Here is a 24,207-nt window from a genome sequence, read left to right on the forward strand (position 1 = left end):
TGGGAGGGACTTACGGCAGTCATAAGGGGCACCTGATAGCATTGCGGTCGCGGGCGTGGAAAGCATGTTGTGCCAGAGAGAATGAGATACACCAACAATTGGCCACGGTTGAGGCGCTCTTAAATCAGGGCAGTGGCCAGAACCCTTCAAAGCTCAGGGAGCGGGCATTCGAACTTCGCAATCAATTGCATGATCTCGAATTAGCAGACTTGGCTGAAAAATTGCAACGGGTAAGACCAACACACTTTGAGTTTGGCAACAAGCCCAGCAGGCTTCTGGCCCACAAATTAGCACAGCAGGTTAGCAGAAATATGATAGGGGGTCTCCGAGACGCGGGGGGCACCGTGCACTCAGACCTTGACTTCTTAGAATCAGCTTTTAGGGGATATTATAAAACCCTCTACAAGCCAGAGGCTGAGTGTGGAAAGGAGGAGGTAGCAAATTATCTCGAGGGCATTGAACTCCCGACACTCCCGAGGCCTCTGCCCATATGTTAGGGGTCCCTATTACATTAGAAGAGGTGGAGCAGACGATTCAAAGCTTGTCCTCCAATAAAGCCCCGGGACCCGATGGGTTTAATAACAAATTCTATAACATTTTTGGAAAATTGCCTAGCCCCCCCTGCTTGATCAAAGTTTTTAATTCGCTAGATGAGACTACGGGATTGCCGCCGACATGGAATCTGGCGACGATCGCCGGTCTTGCCCCAAGCCAGGAAAAGACCCCCCAACTATGCAGTTCATGTAGGCCCATCTCTCTGCTGGAGTAGACTATAAATATTCTCTAAGATCATGGCCACTAGGCTGCAGAATATCTCCCTTACTTGTCCATGAGGACCAGGCTGGTTTGTGCAGAATCGCCAGACTTTTGATAACATACTGCGAACCTTACATATACTTCAGGGGGCACAAACCACCAAAACCCATGTGTATATTATCCTTAGATGCAGAGAAGGCCTTCGATTGGGTCAGCTGGCCATTTCTTTTTGCGGTCTTGGAGAAGGTTGGCTAGGGGGGAGGTTTGCAGAATGGCTGCATATCATATAATAGGACTCCAGTAGCAGCTGTTCGGATTAATGGTACCTTGACCCGCCCTTTCCCTCTCCACAGAGGCACTAGGCAGGGTTGTGCGCTATCCCATTATGTTTTGCTCTGGTAATGGAGCCATTGGCATCTAAACATCAGAGCAACCCGGGAATCAGGGGCCTTAGGGGAGGGGGGATAGAAAACTAAATCCTCCTATTTGTGGATGACATTTTGCTTATCATAAAAGATCCCTTGACAGCCTCCCGATTATCGGGGACGAAATACAATCATATGGGAATGTCTCAGGATTCAAAATTAATTTCGATAATTCAGAGGCACTTGATGTGAATTTATCTAGTGATCACTTAAAGCTGCTGGAAAAACAGTTCCCATATAGATGGGCCAGTAAATACATTAGATATCTAGGGGTTAACATACCAATCGCTTAGAAGTATTTTTTGTAATAATTTCCCTAGTACAGTGCGAGTCTCTTTTTCAGGACCCTGGAGCGGTGGGAAGGTCTGACTATATCCTGGGTGAGCAGGATTAGTGCTATAAAGGTGATAGTTCTCCCGAAATTGTTATATTTATTTATGGCCCTGCCAATTTCTATACCTGACACCTTTTTTTGGGGGCCTGCAGGGCAGAGTATTCTCATTTATTTGGAAGAAAAAGACCGCTGCGGGTAAGGCGGGGAGACGATTTGTACCAGTTTAGAGATAGAGGGGGTATGAGGGTTCCCTCTTTCACAAATATTACTATGCAGCACATTTGCGATTTGGCTATCTGGCTACAGGATGCAGGGAAAATCTGGACTTGCATAGAACAGAGTTGGCTAGAACCATATCCGCTCTGAGCAATACCTTGGTTACCAATACACACACTGAGAGCTAATTAAGAGGAGTCTTTCACTTATTCAGTGGCCACTTACTACCTGGTGTAGGATTAGGGAGCAGTTCTTCCCAGAGCGGACGTACTTTAAACATACATACCTTAGATTTGCCCCCCCAGTTTGGACCAGGTAGACTGAACACAGCATACAGGGACTGGGAGGACATGGGCTTACGTGAGCTGGGACAGATGAGTGAGGAAGGCCAGATCCCCTCATTCCAAACGCTCTGTCAGGATCACAGGCTTTCTCCACTGCAAGCTTTTCAATACTACCAAGCACGAGATTTTATCCGTCGTAGAGCAGCGGAGGAGCTTACTTTAGCAGAAACACAATTAGAACAGGGGTTGATGGGGGGTGGAGGGAGGGGAGGAATTTCCAGAATATATAAAGCTATATTGGCCCGTACTTCCCCTATAGAACACTACACACACAGATGGGAAACAGCATTAGGGAACACTTACGACCCAACCAAGTGGGTCCTGGCTTTCAGGTCCTTACTTAGAGTGTCTGTGTCCAGCGCAATGATAGAAAATGGGCACAAAATTTTGTATAACTGGTACTATACCCCCAGCCGCTTGGTTAAAATGTTCAGATCGGGCTCGGCCCAGTGCTGGAGGGAATGCGGGATGGAGGGAGACATGTATTATATATGGTGGTCTTGTGTTCATGTGGTTCAGTACTGGGAGAGTGACTTTGTGTATCAGGTGACTGCTACAAAGTATCAGATGAAAATTTTCGACCGCTGGAAGTTAAAAAGCATATTTGTAGTGGGCAAGTTAGTACTGGCGGCGGCTTGGAAGAGACCTCAACTGCTGGATCTGTCGGCTGTGCTGGAAAAACTGAACTATATCCAGTTGATGTCTAAGCTCACCGCATTGCGCAAAGGACAAATAGCTCAGCATCTGAAAATATGGGACTCATATAATACTTGGTCATCTACCACAGTGAGCGTGTAGGTATTTACGATACAGATCATTATAGGGGTGGGGAGGGGGGTGAGGAAGGGTAGATGTGGGTTACTACCTGGTTAGCAATTATTGTCAATAGCTAGAACATTGGAACTGTATGCAGGGTTATTAAGTTATCTCAGCTGGACAGTGGATCTGTTTTGTTGATCATGGTTTTGTATGGTTTATAAAATGAATAAAAAAAAACATATAGGAGGAATTTTTTTTCTCTCAAAGAATAGTTAATCCCTGAAACTCACCGCCAGAAGAGTTGGTAACAGCGGTTAGCGTACCTAGGTTTAAAAAAGGGTTGGACACGTTCCCAGAGGAAAAGTCCACAGTCTGTTAATGAGATGGACATGGGAGAAGCCACTACTTGCCCTGGGATTGGTAGCATGGAATGTTGTAACTAATTGGGTTTCTGCCAAGTACTTGTGACCTAGATTGGCCACTGTTGGAAGCAGGATACTGGGCTAGTGGACCATTGGTCTGACCCAGTATGGCTATTCATATGTATTTATACAACATTACCATTTGTATTCCGCTAAACACCATACAATTTGCTGCAGATTACACTAAATAGGAGTGGAGGAGTGGCCTAGTGGTTAGGGTGGTGGACTTTGGTCCTGAGGAACTGAGTTCGATTCCCACTTCAGGCACAGGCAGCTACTTGTGACTCTGGGCAAGTCACTTAACCCTCCATTGCCCCAGGTACAAATAAGTACCTGTATACAATATGTAAGCCACATTGAGCCTGCCATGAGTGGGAAGGCGCGGGGTACAAATGTAACAAAAAAATAATAATAATAAATGTATCTAGTTAACAATACCTAGGAATTACAGATCATAAAGTTTCACAAGAAACAATTATGAATCTTAACCCTATTCTAAATTTTAACTTTTTAAAAAAACATCTCTCTATATAAAACGCACCTCCAACGTTCTAATGAAGCCTCACTTAAGCAACGTTCTAAAGTGAGGCGGCAGAGACCGCTTTTCGTCCATGAGTGTCTGCCCCGCCCAGACGTCAAACGTGATGACGTCGAGGGCGGAGCTATGACACTCACCCACCGTATCCACGGACGCACCACACAAAACCGCGACTCAGGCAGGGAGGGGGACGAGTAAACCACGACCCAGGCAGGGGGAGGAGTACTCCTCCCTCTGCCTACGAATGCGCTGTCAGTGCCCCCCTCCCCCGGCGCATCAGAAAAGCCCCTTCTCCCCCATAACTCACAAGGAATCTGTAGAAACGCAAAAAACAAAACACAAGCGGAAAAAAGCAGTCACTAAATCGCTGAAAACACCCCCCCCCCCCCCCCCTCGAACACCGGTGCAGGCAGTGAAGCTGTCGCATGGTTCCTTGCAGTGACTTATTTTTTCCCTCCCAAACTTACCGTGTTGCTTCTACCGGGGGTCTTTGTATTCTAAAGGCTCGAGTATCAGGTATGGTGGAACACTGTCACTGGATGATAGATGAAGAATTGTTTTCACGGATTCGTCTGGGAAGAATACTAATGAATCCATGTGAGCTGGGAGCGCCGCCAGGCAGGGTTATAAATGACACAGCTTCCCCTCGCCGTGCAATGCTGCAGCGCGGCCAAAGTTTGGAGGAGGTGGGTTCAGAACGGCGCCAATCGCATACGCCTGCCTTCTCCGGGACACTGGGTGTACGTAGCACATTGGGAAAGACTTAACATGATCCTAAAAGAAGCAACTCCTCCTCCCCTCTTCCAACAGCAAACAAACCAGCCGAGCAAGCTCGCTCGAGAACTGTTAACATTGATGTGGCAGTAAAAGGATTAAGGGCTGCAGTCGCTGAGACGGTACCATTGTGCTTCTGAGGGGGAGGCGGGAGAGAAAACACAGATTTGTTTTACATTCACTGTGTATTTTTCATGTTAAAAGTCAAGGCACAGTGCTGAATTCCATGTGCCCAGCCCTTAAACTGAGGGTTTGGTTGGCTTTTTAGTTTTCCAGTTCGCACTTCTCTTTGCTGCGGTTCTGCTTCCTTGGGAAGTTGTGGGCATGGTACAGCACTTTCAGCACTGCTTTTGCACTTAACCTGCAGTGCACAAGACAACATTTTTGAAAACTTTCTTGCCTTTTACCATATGCTATCAAAGATTTAATTAGTTGAAAGGAGAGTGGAGGAGTGGCCTAGTGATTAGGGTGGTGGACTTTGGTCCTGGGGAACTGAGGAACTGAGTTCGATTCCCGGCACAGGCAGCTCCTTGTGACTCTGGGCAAGTCACTTAACCCTCCATTGCCTTCCGCATAGAGCCTGCCATGAGTGGGAAAGCGTGGGGTACAAATGTAACAAAATAAAAATAAATATTGTCCATTCTTTTTTTTAATGACTGAGGTATTTCAGGAATGAAATGCAATCTCTTTTCTTCACAAACACTCACTATCGGACTCACACAGTCTGTCTCTCTGTCTTACACAAACACTCTGTCACAATGACCGCCCCTGTGGTCCTGCACACACACTCTCTCACAACAGACGGAAGGAGAGCAAGGGAAAGAGGGGGTCATGGAACTCTATTCCACAAACACACTCTCTGTATCTCTCTGTCACACAAACACACAGTCTCTATCACAAACACACAGACACACTCTTTCAATCCCTCTGTCTCACTCTCACACACACTCACTCTTGCATTCACACAGTCTGTCTCTCTGTCTTACACACATTCACACACACAAACAAACAAACAAACAAACACTGTCTCTATGACCGCCCCTGTGGTCCAGCACACACACTCACACACCACAGACGGAATTAGAGCAAGGGAAGGAGAGGGTCATGGAAATCAGTTCCACACACACACACTCTGTATCTCTCTCTCACACAATCACTACCACACACACACAGAAACACTCTTTCAATCCCTCTGTATCACTCTCACACACACTCACTCTCAGACTCACACAGTCTGTCTCTCTGTCTTACACACACACACAAACACTCTGTCTCAACGAATGTCCAACACAGGGCCTCCTCCTTCCTCATTATACACCCTTCACTATTACTCCATCTCAATACAATAATTTAATAATAAATATTTGGTAAACAAAAAACAACTAATCAATATAACCTTGCTAGCGCCCGTTTCATTTGTAACAGAAACGGGCCTTTTTTACTAGTTTTGAAATAAAAAAGTTTTCAACTTTTTTCAAAAACACATATTCTATAAAGGTTATGCTCCTAAAATTTATGCTTTTAAATTACGAGAATACTCTATACTCCAGCATATAAATTTAGGAGCGTAAATTATTCTTATAAATTAGGAGCATAATCTTTATAGAATAAAGCCCATAGTCACTGACCATGCATATTTTAACTAGGAGGGCATTCCAGATTTTAGCCATTTGATAGGGGGGAGAGTGTTCAAAAATCCTCTTATATTTTACTCCTCTTGGATCTGGAAAATGAAACCTAAGAGAAGGACACAAGGTTCTCTTTTTCTGGCCTAATAATAATGGTAGTAAGAGTTGTGTAATGAAGAGCTTGATCATACTATGATTTAAAAATCATAATACAAGGGAAGGGGGAGGGAGGGGATAGGGATTTGGGCATGGGAGGGGACCATGTGGAGGTTGGAATACTGAGGGAGGGGTGGATGGAAAAGAGACAAATGGGTAACAACACAATGTGGCTATTACTAATCAGATTGGAGGGGTGGGCAAGAGGAATGATGAGGCACGAGGGAGAATGGGTAGAATACTGTTGATGAGTTTAATAGCATTCAGAAGGTTTGTTCATTATATATTATAGATGGAACTAGTTGAAAGGTGTCTGATGGAGCGATTGCACTAATTGTTGGAACATAAAACAGAGAAGTGGGGGGAGCGGAAGTTTGTGATAGATCTGGTAAGTGTTTCTTGCTGAGTACAGTTTGGTACTGTGAATTTCTGCAACACCATATTATTGGAAGTGCTTTGTTTCTGAACTGTCATCAATAAAAATGTTGAAAGTGAAGTATAAAATCAAATACATAACTTAAAATGACTCGTTCTCTAATTGGGAGCCAGTATAACTGGTATAACAAAGCTTTCAAACAGGTAGAAAAAGCGACGGCCAAAGCCAGAAGGATGATTGAGTACATAAAAAGAGGCATGACCAGCAGGAAAAAGGAGGTGATAGTGCCGTTTTATAAGTCTCTGGTGAGGCCTCATTTGGAGTACTGCGTGCAGTTCTGGAGACCGCACCTACGGAAAGATATAAACAGGATGGAGTCGGTCCAGAGGGCGGCTACGAAATTAGTAAGCGGTCTTGAATGCAAAAATTATAGGGACAAGCTTATGAACCTCAACATGTATACGCTGGAAGAGAGGAGTGAGAGAGGAGACACGATAGAAACGTTTAAATATCTCAAGGGCATTTATGTACAGGAAGAGAGCCTTTTTCGAATGAAGGAGAGTTCTGGAATGAGGGGGCATACGACAAAGTTAAGAGGGAATAGCCTTAGGAGTAACCTAAGGAAGTATTATTTCACAGAAAGGGTGGTGGAGGCGTGGAATGGCCTCCCAGTGGAGGTGGTGGAGTCGAGGACTGTTCCAGAATTTTAAAAAGGCATGGGATAAGCATGTGGGATCGCTTAGGAACAGGAAGAATTAGGGGGTTACAGAGGATGGGCAGACTGGATGGGTCATATGGCTTTTATCTGCCGTCATGTTTCTATGTGGCCCTTTCATATCTTCTTGCAGAGTAATCTAGTGGCAGTGTTTAGTATTGTTTGAAGTTTCTTAAACATGGAAATAGAACAACCATTATAAATAATATTGCAATAATCCAATTCTGTCAGCAATAAAGCCTGAGCTAATACCTTAAACTGTTCAAACAAAAATAAATATTTAACCATTTTGAGCTTCCTCATTATAGGAAATGATTTTATTACTAGGCTATTTACCTGTACATCAAAAGATAACGTATCAATTATAATGTGCTTAAGATCTTGGAAGAAGGATCCTAAAGGGAAACTCACCTCATTCAACTGATGCTATTACAGGTTGTAACTTCTCCGGACGTACTTAACCACAAAAAAATGTTGTTTTCTCCTTGTTTAGTTTCAAAAGGTATGAGGATACCCAATTTTCAATCTGAGTCATGACTTACCAATTGTGGGGTTCCGCAAGGCTCCCATTTGTCACCAATGCTATTTAATGTCTGATGATGTTACTTGGCCAAGTAATGGGTTCTGCTGGCTTCAAGGTTTTTTTTTAGTTATTCCGACGACAATTCTGCTACCGGTAGCTCAGACAGTAGAAAAGACGCAGTTAGGATAAAAGAATGTACTCTCACTTTGTGAAATATGGATTAACACTCATTCTTTGAAAACTCAATAGAGACAAACTAAGTTTATTTTCCTGGACCTATTAAATGTTATATTGAATAATGGCTTTCTAATACCGAGTGGTCAGAATTTTTCCTTTGAGGACAATGTTAGGATTCTAATAGTCACTATTTCTGGATCCTTAATGTTAAAATCTCAAGTGAGTTCCTTATTGAGAAGCCCTTTCTCTTGTTGAAAAAAACTTTGGAAAATTCGAACATGTTTGACACTCATACATTTGGAATTATTGTCCAACTTTTATCAATCTAGATTATAGTAATAGCATCTACGCAAGTTGCCGTGATTTTTTTTTTCTTTTTTTCCCAGCTCAAAGTGATAGTTTCACCTCTGCTGCGGAACACTACCTCCACTGGTTGCCAGTGGAGGCACGTGTTCATTTTAAATTGTGTACATTGGTTTTCAAGATTCTCCGTTGGACAGCCCCAGTCTATTTGTTCCAATGGGGTCCAGACTACTGTTAAACAGAGGTCTTCATGATAATTTCCAACTTCACTATCCCAGCCCAAGTGGATTAAAGTATAAGACTGTCTTTTCGGCTAGTCTCTTATATCAAGCACCTGCTATCTGGAACTCAATCTTCTCATATTTAAGAAGAATTTAAAATTATTTTACTCAGTGTGGCAGCCAAAAAAGCAAAGAGGATGCTTGGAATTATTAGGAAAGGGATGGTAAATCAGATTGAGAATACTATAATACTTCTGTATCACTCCATAGTACAACCTCACCTTGAGTACTGCATTCAGTTCTGGTCGCCATATCTCAAAAAAAGATATAGTGGAATTAGAAAAGGTTCACAGAAGAGCAACCAAAATGGTAAAGGGGATGAAACTCCTCTCATATTAGGAAAGACTAAAGAAGTTAGGGCTCTTTAGCTTGGAAAAGAGACTGATGAGGGGACAGGACTTTGTAATGCGTTTTTTTACTATGTAAGCCGCATTGAACCTGCTGTGTGTGAGAAAGTGCGGGATACAAATGTAATAAAGATATGATTGAGGACTACAAAATCCTGAGTGATATAGAAAGAGTAAAAGTGAGTCTATTTTTTTACTTGTTAGTAATTTATCTTTAAAATCAAGCATGGTACTGGAAGATTGGAGGGTGACCTATGTAACGCTGATTTTTAAAAGTGGTTCCAGTGGTGATCTGGGAAATTATAGACCGGTGAGCCTGACTTCAGTGGTAGAGACTATTATAAAGAACAAAATTACAGAGCATATTCAAAAGCATAGATTAATGAGACAACCAGCATGGATTTAGTGAAGGGAAATCTTGCCTCATCAATCTATTACATTTCTTTTAAGGGGTGAACAAACATGTGGATAAGGTGAGCCCGTCAATATTGTGTGTCTGGATTTTCAAAATGCTTTTGACAGAGTACCTCATGAAAGACTGCAGAGGAAATTGGAGAGTGACGGGATAGGAGGTAGTGTGCTATTGTGGATTAAAAACTGGTTAAAATATAGAAAACGGAGAGTAGGGTTGAATGGTCAGTATTCTCAATGGAGAAGGGTAGATAGTGGGGTTCCCCAGGGGTCTGTGCTGGGACCGTTGCTTTTTAACATATTTATAAATGATCTAGAGATGGGAATAACTAGTGAAGTAATTAAACTTTCTGATGACACAAAGTTATTCAAAGTTGTTAAATTGCAAGAGGATTGTGAAAAATTACAAGGGGCCCTTACGAGACTGGGCATCCAAATGGCAGATGACGTTTAATGTGAGCAAGTGCAAAGTGATGCATGTGGGAAAGAGGAACCCAAACTATAGCTACGTAATGCAAGGTTCCACATTAGGAGTCACCGACTGGGAAAGGGATCTAGGTGTCATTTTTGATGATACATTGAAACCCTCTGCTGAGTGTGCGGCAGTGGCTAAGAAAGCAAATAGAATGTTAGGTATTATTAGGAAAGGAATGGAAAACAAAAAATGAGGATGTTAAGATGCCTTTGTATCGTTCCATGGTGCAACTGCACCTTGAATATTGTATGTAGTTCTGGTCACCGCATCTCAAAAAAGATTCAGTAGAATTAGAAAAGATACAGAGAAGGGCGACGAAAATGATAAAGAGGATAGGATGACTTCCCTATGAGGAAAGGCTAAAGCGGCTAGGGCTCTTCAGCTTGGAGAAGAGACAGCTGAGGGGAATATGATAGAGATCTATAAAATAATGAGTGGAATGGAATGTGTAGATGTGAATGGCTTGTTTACTCTTTCCAAAAATACTAGGACTAAGTGGCACGCAATGAAGCTACAATGTTTTAGCATTGGGGTTTTTTTTTCCACTGGAGGTGAGCCCAAATAACTACAGGTCTTTAGGTTCTTAAGTAATTTGGGAAGGATATGCTCTGGAGTTTACCTTCTTCCTGAGGCATTTCTGGCATCAGTGTTGCCTAAAAAGGAAGGTACATTTTGTCCAATTCTGGACCTCAAGCATGTAAACAGGTATCTCAAGGTGCCAGATTTTCGGATGGATGATCTAAGATTGGTGATTGTCTGTACAATGAGGAGAGTTTCTTACATCTTTAGATCTAATGGAGGCTTACTTCCACATCTTAATCAGAGATGCAGTCCTCTGATTTGCAGTCTTCAGTCAACACTTCCAATTTTGCGCTCTTCTTTTTGGTTTGGCAACAGTGTCGAGGACCTCTTCTTTGTAAGAAAATTTTTTTAAAAGTATTTATTAAATTTCACATCTTAACATATCGCCATATTTTCTGGGATAAATAGAAATCATTAGAAAAAGAAAAGGATCAATAAAATATAAAGAAACACATCTGTAATCCATCCACAATAAGAGGAAAGAGATTAGGAAAAAGAAATGAGGAAAAAAACAATAACAAAATTATATAAGGTCACTCCCCAAATTACCCTCTCCAGCCAATCCCAGCAGTGAACTCTTGATCCATACAATGACGTTAACATCGTCTTTAGCCCTTAGAAAATCTTCAGTTGTTTAGCCTCAAAAATATGAAAACAAGCACAAGGAAATCGTAACACAAAGTTGGAGCCCAAGGCTAAAGCTCCAAAAGGACCTTGCACTGCATCTGCGTTTCTCTTGCCAAGTCAGGAAAAATCCTTATTTTTGATCCCATAAACAACACATCTAAGTATCTAAAGGAAAACTTCAGAACAGTATTGTGGTATGGTTCAAGTGCAAAAGTCACCATCAGTGTAGTTCTCTGCGTAATAATATCTAATGAGGACTCTAAAAATGATGTTAGATTCATATTGCCTTCTCCTTGGGTTTGGTTTCCCAGGACCTTTTCCAAGATTATGGTGCCCTACTTAGAAGAGGTGTTAGTACACCCTTATTTGGGCAACTGGCTGTTTCAGGCAAGTCTTACCAGGAAAGCAAGGAGGCTACAGCTGAAGTGCAGCTGCATCAAGAATTGGGATGGTGGTTAATTTTGCCAAAAGCAGCCTATCCCCAATACAGTCCGTGGTGTATTTGGGAGCCAAGTTTGATACACTGCAAAGGAGAGTGTTCCCATGGAAAGGAAGAAGTTGTTAGAAGGGCAGATGTTAATAGCCTGAGTGGAAAGCAATCTGGAGGCTATTTCAACAGCACGTGCGGCAGGAGTTCTCAATACCTAGACAGATTTCCTAAGCAGAAATGTGAAAGGCTCAGAAGAGTGGAGTCTGGCAGAAGTTGTCTTCCAGGAAGTGGTACAGCATTGGGGTTTTCCAGTGATGCACTTAATGGCAACAATTCAGAATGTGAAGGTTTTGACATCCTTTAGTCAGAGGAAGGACCAGAAGTGGGAATAGACACTCCATGGCTGTGGTCATTCCTGCTGTATGTGTTCCCCCTTGGTCTTTGATAGGGTACTTTAGAAGATAGAGCAGCATTCAGGATTGGTGGTGTTGATTGTGCGAGATTGGCTGAGAAGGCCGTGGTATGGAGTCCTGATGTGTCTCAAAGGGGAAGATTCTTTCCCCCACCCCATTTGAATGAGCAAGGAGTGGTTGCTTATTCAGGGCTCAGTCAGCATGCAGGACACATCTCTGTTTTGTCTTATGACTTGGCTCTTGAGAGGTCACATCTAGTGAATAGAGGCTATTCAAGTAAAGTGGTTGATACCTTGTTACTACTTTCCAGGAGGAGGTCTACCTCTGTGGCCTCTGTTTAGGGTATGGAGGATTTTTGAGGACTGTGTTCAAGGCAAGAGAATTTTGCCCCTTCATTTGATGGTTCCAGAGATTTTGGAGTTTTCACAGGATGGTTTCGAGAAGGGTTTGGTGCTCTCTTCCTTGAACATTCAGTTAGTAGCCTTATCCTGTTACAGAGCCCACTATAAGGGTAATGGATGTGGTCCGCTTTCTTAGAGAAATATGAATTTTCAATCCTCACTGGATATTGGTTCCTCTTTGGTCTTGTCTGCCTTTTGTTCAGGCTCCATTTTGAAGGATGTTTCCTTAAAAACAGTGTTCCTGGCAACCATTTGTTCATCTAGTAGAATTGTCAGAGCTGCAGACTTTGCCCTGTCACGAACCTTTCTTGGGAGCCAGTAGCATCCTTTCTTCTGATAGTCATATCTCCTTTTCACCGGGAGCAGGACACGGGAATTCAAGAAATCAGATTAGTTGTTCTGCTTAGAGGATCCCGAAGAGGTGAAGCAGCATTGAATTCCACAGTGGCTTGCTGGATTAAAGAGGCTATTGCTTCGGCATATACTCTGAAGAGCTGTGCAGTTCCAGATGTTTCCAGAGCACATTATGAGGGGACAGTCTGCATCCTGGACTGAATGTTCTCTTATCCTACTGGTTGAGATCTGTAAAGGATAAATTTAGTTCTTACCTGCTAACTTTGGGCTTGGTGTCCAGGATCAGTAGAAGAGATCATTGGTTGTCTTTTGAGAAGTTCTTTAGTTTATAGAGGAGTTTTGTGGCTTATGGATTATTTACTGTTTTGTTATGATAATTGCTGACTGGCCAGGGGGCTTCACAGAATTCTTAAGGGATGATAACACAGCTCTGTAGTTCTCAATCTCCACCTGCTGACAGGAGAGCATGTTCCAAGCATCTGGAATGGTCTGGAGGGACTGAAGGAAAGAAAATTAGCAGATAAGAACTCATTTACCCTTAATTGTATTTTATGCAAATAAAATAATCTAAAGCATTTGTATGGCCAACAAACTATAGATTCAGTTCACTCACACATCTTTTGCATCTGCTGTTTATGAATTTTTCTTTGATGGGGGCAAGGAGATGTAAATTAAAAGGCATTTCTACCTAGAAATCTTTATTTTGCTTGTTAAGATGGAGAATACTTTCATGGAGTCTCGGGAAGGGAAAAATGGTTGCTCTAAATACTCGTCCATTACTAGTGTAGGTATTGCTAGTGTGCTTAAAGCCAGTTCTGCCTGGCTAGCTGCCAGTCCTACTGATCTTCCACAGACACTCTGTGCAGTTGCCAGCAACGATAGGATAATGGAATGGCTTAGTAACATTAGCTTTCTGGCTTTTCATCTGCCTGACATAAGGGTGAGCATGGACAGTTCTTGGATTATGGTATAGTAGCAAGAACTGTATTTAAGATGAAAATTGCCATTAATTCTAGCATGCCATGTAAAATGGAACTTATGTTCTAGATCTGATATCAGTTGCCCAGTGAAAGGGAAGATGTACAGGGGATAGTTTATGAACAAGTATCATGCCATGCCAATGAAATATGTTGACATTTTAATACATTTCTCAGTTTGTGGCTGTTTTACTTTCAGAAGCAATCTTGGTGAAGGAGTTTTTCTATGAATATAAATCATACTGTCAACTCATGGAAGTGGCTTTAAAAAAAATTTGTAGTTTTATAAAAACAGAAATAATTCGGTCTGCCTATGTCTTTGTGTTTTTTGCAGTGTGATTCGTCACAGAGATGTCCGAGCCTGTCACTATGGAGTAATAGATAAATTCCGGCTCCAAGTGTCTGAGCAGAGCCAGAGGAAGGCCCTTGGACGAAAAGAGGTCATTGCCACTCTTCTGCCATCGGCAAAGGAGCAGCAACAGAAGGAAGAAGAGGAAAAGAGAATAAAGGAACATTTAGTAGAAAGTGTCTTTTTTGAACAAGCTTCATGTCAGCCAGGTAGTTACTGTCTGGAATCTGAAGCTATTTCTTCAAAGCTTCCCAAATGGGTGCCAGTAATCCCCCAGCCTGCACACAACAAATATCCGTACAGTACATTTGCATATATTGCAGATTATATGCAGATATTTCTAATGTGTATTCATTGGGTATAGGCAGCACAGACAGCAAAGGTGATTCAGGTAATGAAGAACAGATGAGAGTTCACCAAAAAGGATTTTTATTGAGGAGGGACCCAACTTGGCCAAGTTTCGGCAGGGATCTACAAACATTTTAATGAAAACACAGTGATACAAAAAAAATATATAACAAGTACAAAGAAATAGATATATCAAACAAACCCAACAACAAATCTGAAAAGAACATTACCACCAGATTCCTTCCGAATAAATGCTGGGAGTTTCAATAAAAGGAATCTTCTTCCTGTAACAAACAAAATTAGGCTGTGTAATCAAGAGTGAGCGTAAAGGTTGTTAACTAAAATAGCATAATAGCTTAAATTGAATTTGTATTTACATAATTGCCTGTGTTTCTGCAGAGGTTCTTCTGCGTTGATCCCAATGAGATTTATAACCAAAAGTCAGGACAAAGTGAAGTATTAATAACAGTATAATTATGCAAACTTCACCAAAAAAAGACAGTGTGCTAAAAAAAAAAAAAGAGGAGGATAAAGCTTCAGACCGCTGAGGTATGTAGCAAGAACACCCCATAAGTGTAATGCAATCACTGGCAAAAAGCCGTCTTTAAGAAAAGTGCCAAATTAACCAGACACAAGTCATCCAAACTCATCTCCACTAGAGGTAAAATCAACGAGGCCACTTTCTGGTCGGCGCTAACAGATTCCCTCACTACCGCATCTCCTACACATGGTTCGATCAAATCCCGCTGGGACATCAAGGTGAAAGCCATGCTAGACAAAATTGCTCCATTCACCATTAAAAAGGTCAAGACATCCAGAAATTTGCCATGGTTTACAAAGGAGCTATCCATCCTAAAAAAGGAACGTCGACACCTTGAAAAGCAAAGGTGAAAGAAAGATACTACTGATAAATCCAAGTGGAAGCCAGCCTTCCTACGCTATAAAAAGAAGGTAGCTGACTCAAAACGCCAATACTTTAGTAGCCTAATAGGTCAAGATGATCTTGACAACAAAAAACTTTTCTCCTTAGTTAAAACAGTAGCTTCCACTAATAAGGATAAACATTCACAGAAAACATGTCCCGTGGCCCAAGACCTTACTGATCATTTCGCCAATAAGATCCTCCAAATTAGGTCTGAACTATCTAAGGCTATCCAGCAGAGGAAAATAGCCTAACCCGTAGTTCAGCCTTAATCACCGGAGATCCTACAACCCAAGGACTCAAAAGTGACCAAAACTGGGAAAACGTTTCAACCACTAACAGCTGAGGATGTAAGATCAATACTGTTGAAATGAACCCGAGCCAACTGCTCCCTGGATCAATGCCCAAAACACCTCAAATCCATCCCTATGGACGTAGTAAACTGGTTACTCCATGATCTGTTAAAAACTGCCTCGCGTTCTCCTGATATGGGCAGAATTATTACTCCACTTTATTATTTATAAATGATATGGAAATCGGAATGACGAGTGAGGTGATCAAATTTGCAGATGATACAAAACTATTCAAGGTTGTTAAAACATGTGCGGGCTATGAAATATTGCAGAAAGACTTTAGGAAATTGAAAGACTGGCCATCCAAATGGCAGATGAAATTTAATGTGGACAAAGGCAAGGTGAAACGGATCCCTGTAGGGACGTTTTGCTACTTCGACGGATCACTACCTACAAGATAAGTTGATCTTTATTGATTTTTTTCGTGCTTTGGAAGAAATGAAAAGTGTTTTTTGCATCACTACATAATTACAAAAATTACATTATTGGGTTTTTTGACCTATCATCGAAGCCAGCACTGTGCTATAATTGCTGTATTATATACTTCAGTGTTAGAGAAGCACAGGCATCTGAGGTCTTTTCCCCATTTTTGTCAACAACTCTAACTTCTGTAGTGGTAGCCACTGTTTGTTATTCTCCCACCTTTTTTTTCCCACTTGTTTTCTTGGATTGTTAGTATGGAGTGTTGCCACAATTTGGGTTTCTGCCAGGTACTTGTGACTTGGATTGGCCACTGTTTGGAAAGCAGGATACTGGGCTAGATGGACCTTGTGGCTACTCTTATGTTCTTATTAGCTGAGGGTAGAACTCTGCTGAGCAGAGGGGCACATTGCTATCTTAATGCAATTTGATTTATCCTGTGCTTTTGACTTGGTGGTTCATGACCATATGCTACTAACCCTCGGTGAATTAGGCATTCCAGGAAATGTTCTGAATTGGTTCAAAGGTTGTTGGTTTTTTTTAATCATGTCATTTATATAGAGTACAGTTTCAGGGATATAAATCGGACCTCTGGAAACCCAGTTATAGTTCCCCAAGGATCCCCTTTATCACCTTCTTTATTTAATGCACTCTGATGTTTTTTGGGGGTATCTATGCTGATGATATCAGTGTTCCTCTTAATTTATTCTTAAGATAATGATATTTCTAATAGAATAACCAATTAAATCCATCTTCTTGAATCCTGGATTAATTCATACTGCTTGAAATTGAATACAAATGAAAGTAAGTTTTTAATAATTGCACAACCAGGCTTGATGATATCCTTAAATTAACTAACTCCGATTTTAGATTGGAATCCAGCTTAAAATTTTTGGGAGTTGTTCTATCTAACATTTTAAACCTTGAATTACAAATAAATGCACTTGTGAAAAAAAAAATTTTTATGATGAAAAAGTTAAGGAAAATCAGGAGCTATCTAGACTCTGGCTTTTAAAATGGTGGTGCAAAGCCTTATTCTTGAACAGTTAGACTATTGTAATATTTGTTTGGGACATAATACAGCGGTCTGGCTAATTTTTTCTACTCATAAATTTAATAGAGTAATGCCTCTGATAAAATTGCATTGGTTACCAGTAAAGGTCCGCTTTAACTTTAAACTGTGTACTATGATTTTTAATATACTATATGGCAATGCCCCTTTTTATATGGTAGAGATACTTTGTTTTCCAACCCTAACTAGATCTAGAGCGACTAGAATCCCTTTTCCCAACCCTTGGGGGTAGTGCTGTAAAATAGTATTTTCCGCTGGCTTCACATATTTGGTAGCTTAGGTTTGGAATGCGCTTCCTTCCCAGGTTAGGACTCTTACCTGGATATACCTTATTTAGAAAGCATTTGCAAGTTGTGTTTTTTGTTGTTGTTTTTTTTTATATTCTTTGTTAGCTTAAACTATAATTGTTTAGCATATGTTAGATTGCCTGAACTACTTGAAGATTTTGTTATCTGCATAGAACTTAAAGGTAGTTGTGGAATATGAGAGAATATTGGTATTGTACTGGTACAGTAACCCAGTGCGTACTCGATGGGGATTAGGTCTGCAATCCAGAAAATGTTGTAAAATAACTAGTACTTCTTGTTGAGGGTTAACGGTGTAAAGCGAAGTAATATCTAAAGTGACCATAACGATTTTACTAAAGTCACAACATACTTGAGAAAGCTTCACCATAAAATCAGAAAAATCTCTTATATATGGCTCAGACTAAGCTTCCAAGGTTGCAAAAAAACCTGCAAAAATAGAAAGGTTCCAGCAGTGAACCTTTGCTGGACACAATAGGGCAGCCTGAAGGTTTGTCCAATTGTTTATGAATCTTAGGCAAAGTATATAATGTTAGCAGCATAGGGTAAAAATTCCAACTCCTGTTTTGTCAAAAACCTTTTCTTAAAAGCATCTAACATTAGATCTTTTATCATTGTCTGCAGTGTTGGAGTTGGATCCCCTGACAGCTGTAGATAATCACTGTCTCTGGAAAGTTGAAACAATTTCATCTTCATAATCCATAGTGTTCTGCACTACTTCAGCACTGCTTTTTTCAGCTCTCCTAATGATTATATGATTATTTGCTTTCAAATCTTGCACTGCTTGCCATTCTCCTAGTCAAATTAAACTTTCTCGATGTTATTCTCAGATTCAAAATTCTCTACATCTTTGAAAAACAGTTGTTTAAAGGTAAACAATATCTGATCCAAAGGTCCTGGTGAACACCATTGGGATTTCCTCCAAACTACTGACACTTCATCCCTAGAGGTTTCTTGTTCAAAGTAAAAGGCTTTCAATTGAAGAACTCTCATGAAAGGTTCCTGTTTCACACAAAATTGGAAAGGAATATAATTCTGTGTCGGAATAAATGTCAGACCTTTGGACAAAACTTGCAGCTCCTCGGGTGATAAAGAATGTTGTGACAAATTTGCCACTGCTACTTCTTGAGATCTGAAGATCAGACGGGACTGTTGAGACTCCTCCCTTTAATCTTGACACTACCGACCTTGCAATCTCTCCAGTTCCTTAAAAAAAAAAAAAAACATCACTGGAGCCACCATCACCAGAGGAGTCAGAAGAGGATTCAAATGCAGCTTTCTTCCCTTTATCCTTCTCTGTACACATTTTTGGAAAGATAATCCTTATCTCGCTGGAACATCTGGATCTTTTCATTTTGCAGCTTGTTGTGGAAAGCATAAATCTTCTTACGATCTTCAATATTTACTATAAGAATAATGTTTTGATATGATAATTTATTACACAGATCATAATTCCTGCTGATTGCATTGTGACATCTGTGTATACATTTTGTCACAGTTGTTTAAATTGATCAGCCTTTTCTGAGTGCCCTATGAGAGAATGACCTAGTCTTGACTATCTGCAGTTTTGGTTATATGGGGAAAAGTGGATCATCCCCACAGATCTGACTGGAGCACAAGAAATTCTGACTTGCCTGTCCTGTCCGACAAAGGCTTGATTGAGCATGCTACAAGAGGGGAAGGTACCTGTTGCTGCTGTTTTAGAGATAGTGATGAGTTTTCCAAGCCAAAGAAGTGATGCTGAAATATGGTCTTTCCTTGGTAGAGCAAGGGAAGCCAAACTCTTGGGCAACCTTCTAGAGAGGGAAATTATAAAAATTAAGGGAAATGGGAAAATGAAGTGTGTCCTTTTGTAATAAATAATTTGTGAATTTAATCGTTTGACTACCCACTTCATAGTAATCTATCTATCAAATTCTATAAATATATTAGCCACACTAAGGGGTTCATTTTCAAAGCACTTATACTTACAAAGTTCCATAGATTAGTAACTTTGTAAGTCTAAGTACTTTGAAAATATGCCTCTATGCTTTTTACCAGGCCAAAGCATAAGAAGCAACTTCATAAATCAAGGAAACCCTTGTTCAAGGGTCTATAATCCTAATATTTACAAATTTTTACCCTGCCTATTATATAAGTGCTAGGTGGTTTACACACAACATAGAAAAGTGGAATATTTCACATATTTATTATATCAGTCAAAGAAAGACCATCAGGGGAGCAATTCTATAACTTGGTGCCTCCATTTAGGTGGCCAGAGGCGATGAGGTAGAAGCCTGTTTTATAATGCAAGCCAGGCACCTAGGTTCTGTTACAGAATACTAGCATAACCTGGTATGTTTAGGTTCCCACATTTACGCCAGCCTAGATGCGGCAGGGACGCAAGTAACTTAGTGCTCTGTGAGTTATGCACATAAATGGGAGTCCACTTAGGGTCTCGCCCATGCTGTACCCTTGTGTACACCCCCTTGCAAATACACACTATGTGAGTTAAGTGTGTATACATAAAGATGTATATGCCATTCTAAACATTTACGGGTCTGGGTTATAGAACTGCCCTGTAAATGTGCCAGACTTTTAAGAACGCTAAACATAGGGTCTAATGAGCTTATCAGAAAGGTATTTATGGTGAAATTAGATATTTGAACCATCCTTTGACATGTATACCCCCATTGCATAATTCTCAGTTAAGCTTCATGCATTTCTTCTGAGTTTGCATGCCAGCGGAATATATTTTAAGCTTATTTGAGGACTGTATTGTATTTATTAAGTCAATACACAGCCCTGCTCTGAGCTTTTCTTATTGTACACAGCCTGTTGGATTTAGTTGGCTTTTTCTGACAAATGTAATGGAAGTGCCGTTTCATTAACTCCAACCACATACACTAACCATTTGCATATGGAGTGTTGAGAGAACATTTATTTCAACATTTGCTTTTTCACTGTATTAAAATGCATTAACCTAGGGTAGTTACTAATGTACATGAAGGGAAAATGTGCCCTTTTTTTTTTTTTTTGCCAAATAACATGTGTTAAATGGCAAAACTACATTATTTTACTATAGCGCAAGCTATATAATGAGATGTAAAGCACACAAATACATGCAAATTGAATAATGCTACTGCAAAAATAAAATTGGCATTTGTTCTCTTCCCTGGGAGATTTGGGCCACTAATACATGGCCTGATGCTTCTGGAAAGCTTTTTAAATGAGCCAATGTATGAAACAGTCACTCCTCTACGATTCTACCCCCCCCCCCCCCCCTTGCAATTACTGGGGGTTCTCCCTATTGTATAGTGAGTGGAGGGATGCACAGGTATGAAAAAGGCACTAGTTGACTCTGGTATCTGTGGGACAGATATATTAATCCATGAGATGTTTACTAAGCAGCATTATAGTCTCATTAACGTAAGTGTAGGCGCGCTAAAAACACAACTCACCTTAGTAAACAGGGCCCAAAGTTTGTTACATATAGAAATGAACTCAGAAGTTATACTATAGGGTTGCTGGCAAAGAGAGGCCAGGACGCCTTAACGAGATGGAATGTTTTCTTTTTCTTTGCATACTGATGTATTGCGTACTGCTTTTCATTTGATTCGTAATTAGTGATTTACCTTGCAATATATTGCATCACAGCAGCTCAATAATTCAGAATTTTACAAATTCCCAAAGTTATTGTGCAAAAAGGTCTTCAAGTGGAAAAAAAATGTGCAAAATACTGAAATGTGGGTGTTTTTGCTCATTTTGAAGCATTTTGTGTTTCTTTTCCTATGACGACCCCTTTTGCGAAATTTACGTTGCGCATTAGTCTCCTTATATAGAGTTAATAGGATAGTGTTGGATTTCTCACTCAGAAGATAAAAGATTGTTTTAATTTCTAGAGCACAGAACCTCTTCGGGACCTAGTTTACTGACTGTCTTCCTGGGAATCGTCTGCATTGCAGCTCTTATGCTACCAACATTGGGGGAAATGGAATCTGTAGTGCCTCTCTACCTCCATTTAAGTGTTAATCAAAAATTAGTAGCTGCTTATGTTTTAGGTAAGCACTCTTGCGTAATTACAGTTTTATTTGTTTATTTTTACCCTCTGGAACCTGCACCCTTATAGTAATACGAAGGCCTTACTGTATGAAAACAGACGAAGAAAAGTCATTTTGACCCTTTCGTACAGAGGTCCTGGGTTTTGATTCCTTGGATATAAGACTACCAAGAAAATTGTGTGAAAGCTTTCTAGATTGCATGGGCCACATCTTTCAAAAACAGTAAAATAAAGTTGTACATAAGTCTCAAATGTTGCTATGAATTTCAGTCATATTGGGGTCCTTTTACTAAGCCGAGGTAAAAAGTGGCCTGTGGTAGCTTGGGTGCGTGTTTTGGGCACGTGCTAGACCGTTTTTTAATCGCATCCGGGGAAAAAGGGCTTTTTTTTTTTAATGGGCTGGGAAATGGGTGTACACTGAAATTAAACTAGCACACACCTATTTACGACCTGAGCCCTTACTGCCTGCCACCCATTGACCTGATTACAACTGGAAATGCCCCGTGGTAGAAAATTATTTTCTACTGTGGGATTTGGCGCACACCAAACTCAGAATTACCGCTGGGCACATGCGATAGCCCGGTGCTAGTGTCGATTTGGCGCACATTAGCCCTCCCGTGCTGTAGTAAAAGGGCCCCAGTGTTTGCTCTTCTGAGTAGAATATTCAAGGTCTTGCTGAACATTTGGGGTTATGGTGTTCATTAACTGAATAACCCTTCTATATTTCTTACTAAAAATGCTGGACACATTACGCTCTCTCTTCATTTGCTGTATGCGTCTTATAGTTTGAAGTTTTGTATGTGTAAAGGCAAAACCAAGGCTTTGTTTCTGACTTGTTCTCTACTTTTTATGTCTTGCAGGTCTTATCACAATGGTTATCCTTAGGACATGAGCACGAATTTAATTGTGCTCTAAATATAAATTTTCACATCATGAGTGGACTGCCCTGTTTTGCCCATTAATACTGTATGGAGAAAAACACTACAGTGGTTTTAAATATTTGCAGAAGTGTAATATATATTTTAACTTTATGTATAACTGTAATTGAAAGACTGCAGGCACCCTGGGTGCTAATGTTACAGGCAAATAGGAAGCTTTTGTTCTGTGATTCCTGTGAAGCAAATTTTAAGAAATTGTGTTTTATATGAGCACCTACAAAAAACTTTTATTAAAACATATTTCATTTTATATCTTTCCAAAATCACCTCATTGGTATTTAAAGATGCCCAGGAGTATTGAGCAGGTTGGTTCATGGCTTGTAAGTATTAAATTTTGCATCAGTGAAAAAATAAACCACTAAGAGCAGTTTTTGCAAAGAGCGGATCCATCTTTTAATTCACATTGTAAGGCATGGTATTACTAATAGCCATGAAATAAACGGTAAATCTAACCAGGGTTTGTCTCGTTCTCTAGGTGTCTTTAATGTCAGGTTCCACCTTTCCATGTGTTAAGGTATTTGCAGCTCAGTTGTGTGTGTTTTTTTTTTGTTTTTTTGTTTTTTTTAAACAATAAATTGAAGACTTTGATTTGGGAAAACCCTCTTACCTGCGAGTGCCCTGATCACTAAATATTTTCTCAGATATTATACATCTACTAAAAACAAAACAAAGGGCTTTCTAATAAGTTAAAAAATTGCATTAACTTGCATAAGTAATGGTTATATTTGTCATTGTTTGATTTACAGTTTAATTGTACAGATTGTTAATGAAATGGGTTATGGTGAAGTAATGGCCTCTTGCCTGAGGGTATGTTTATTTTTTGTTTGTTTGTTTTTTTAAGTAGGAAGTACAAAAGGTTTGTCTAATGTTTGCTGCTAGAGTCTCCTCCCATATCAGTGTCAGCACAAAGCACATTTCTTCCAAATACTCAAGGATAGATGTCATAGTGGAATGTCGTCTCTTTTTTGAGGGTTGAGCGGACATAGCTTCAGACTTCAACACACCTGAGGCTTTCCGACATCCAGTAGCATCCCATATTTTCCTCTGTATTTATGTAGCAGCAGGGGCCCACAAACTTCCATACCAAGGCTGGCCTACCTTTGGATAAAGGCAGTCAAGATGGAATTCCTGAATGTTTGCTGGTATAAAAGGCATCATAACCAGATTTTGCAGAAGAAGGATGGTTGTAATCAAGGTTGCTAAAAGCAAATGCTGTTTTCCATGATTATGCAAACTGAATGGCAATCAGTTTGTTACATTGGGTAAAGTGCATGTTATCTATCTTGTTGCTTTCTCTCTGGTCTTACCACAGAAAGCTTTTGCTTTACAGGTAAAGTGGTACAAGTTTCCAGATCCAAGATGTAGGAAGAAATATTTCTTCCATGACCAGTTTCATCCAAGATTGTTGCTTTTCAACAGGCACTCCTGTATAAGTTTGTTTTGTTTTTCAGGCTTGCTATACATCTATTTCTGAAACACAGGTCACATTGGTGTACAAGTAAAAGCATACAACACATACAGGTGAGCCACCTGTGTCCCCAGACAGTCAGATAGCCCCATGACAACTAGTGGGCTAAATTAAAAGTCCTCTTATTTTTCACACACTATTTTGAAGCCTATTCAAAATAGTGTGTGAAAAATAAGACACTTTTTTTATAAGGCACTGTAATATTTTCTGTCCCTCACAATATTATACAGTATTATACAATATTCAAGA

General features: G+C 40.4%; 1 protein-coding gene across 1 annotated transcript in view; it reads left to right on the plus strand.

The window, feature by feature from the left end:
• Window positions 1–22,942, plus strand: part of MOSPD1 (motile sperm domain containing 1) — a 41,035-nt gene extending 18,093 nt beyond the window's left edge. The window contains 3 exon segments of the mRNA XM_030209912.1: window positions 14,079–14,302; window positions 21,395–21,553; window positions 22,413–22,942. Of these exon segments, the coding sequence (XP_030065772.1) occupies window positions 14,079–14,302; window positions 21,395–21,553; window positions 22,413–22,444 (415 nt within the window). The 3' untranslated portion in view covers window positions 22,445–22,942.
• Window positions 22,943–24,207: the final 1,265 nt, after the last annotated feature.

Source organism: Microcaecilia unicolor, chromosome 7, assembly GCF_901765095.1.
Source record: "Microcaecilia unicolor chromosome 7, aMicUni1.1, whole genome shotgun sequence".
Classification (NCBI taxonomy): Eukaryota; Metazoa; Chordata; class Amphibia; order Gymnophiona; family Siphonopidae; genus Microcaecilia; species Microcaecilia unicolor.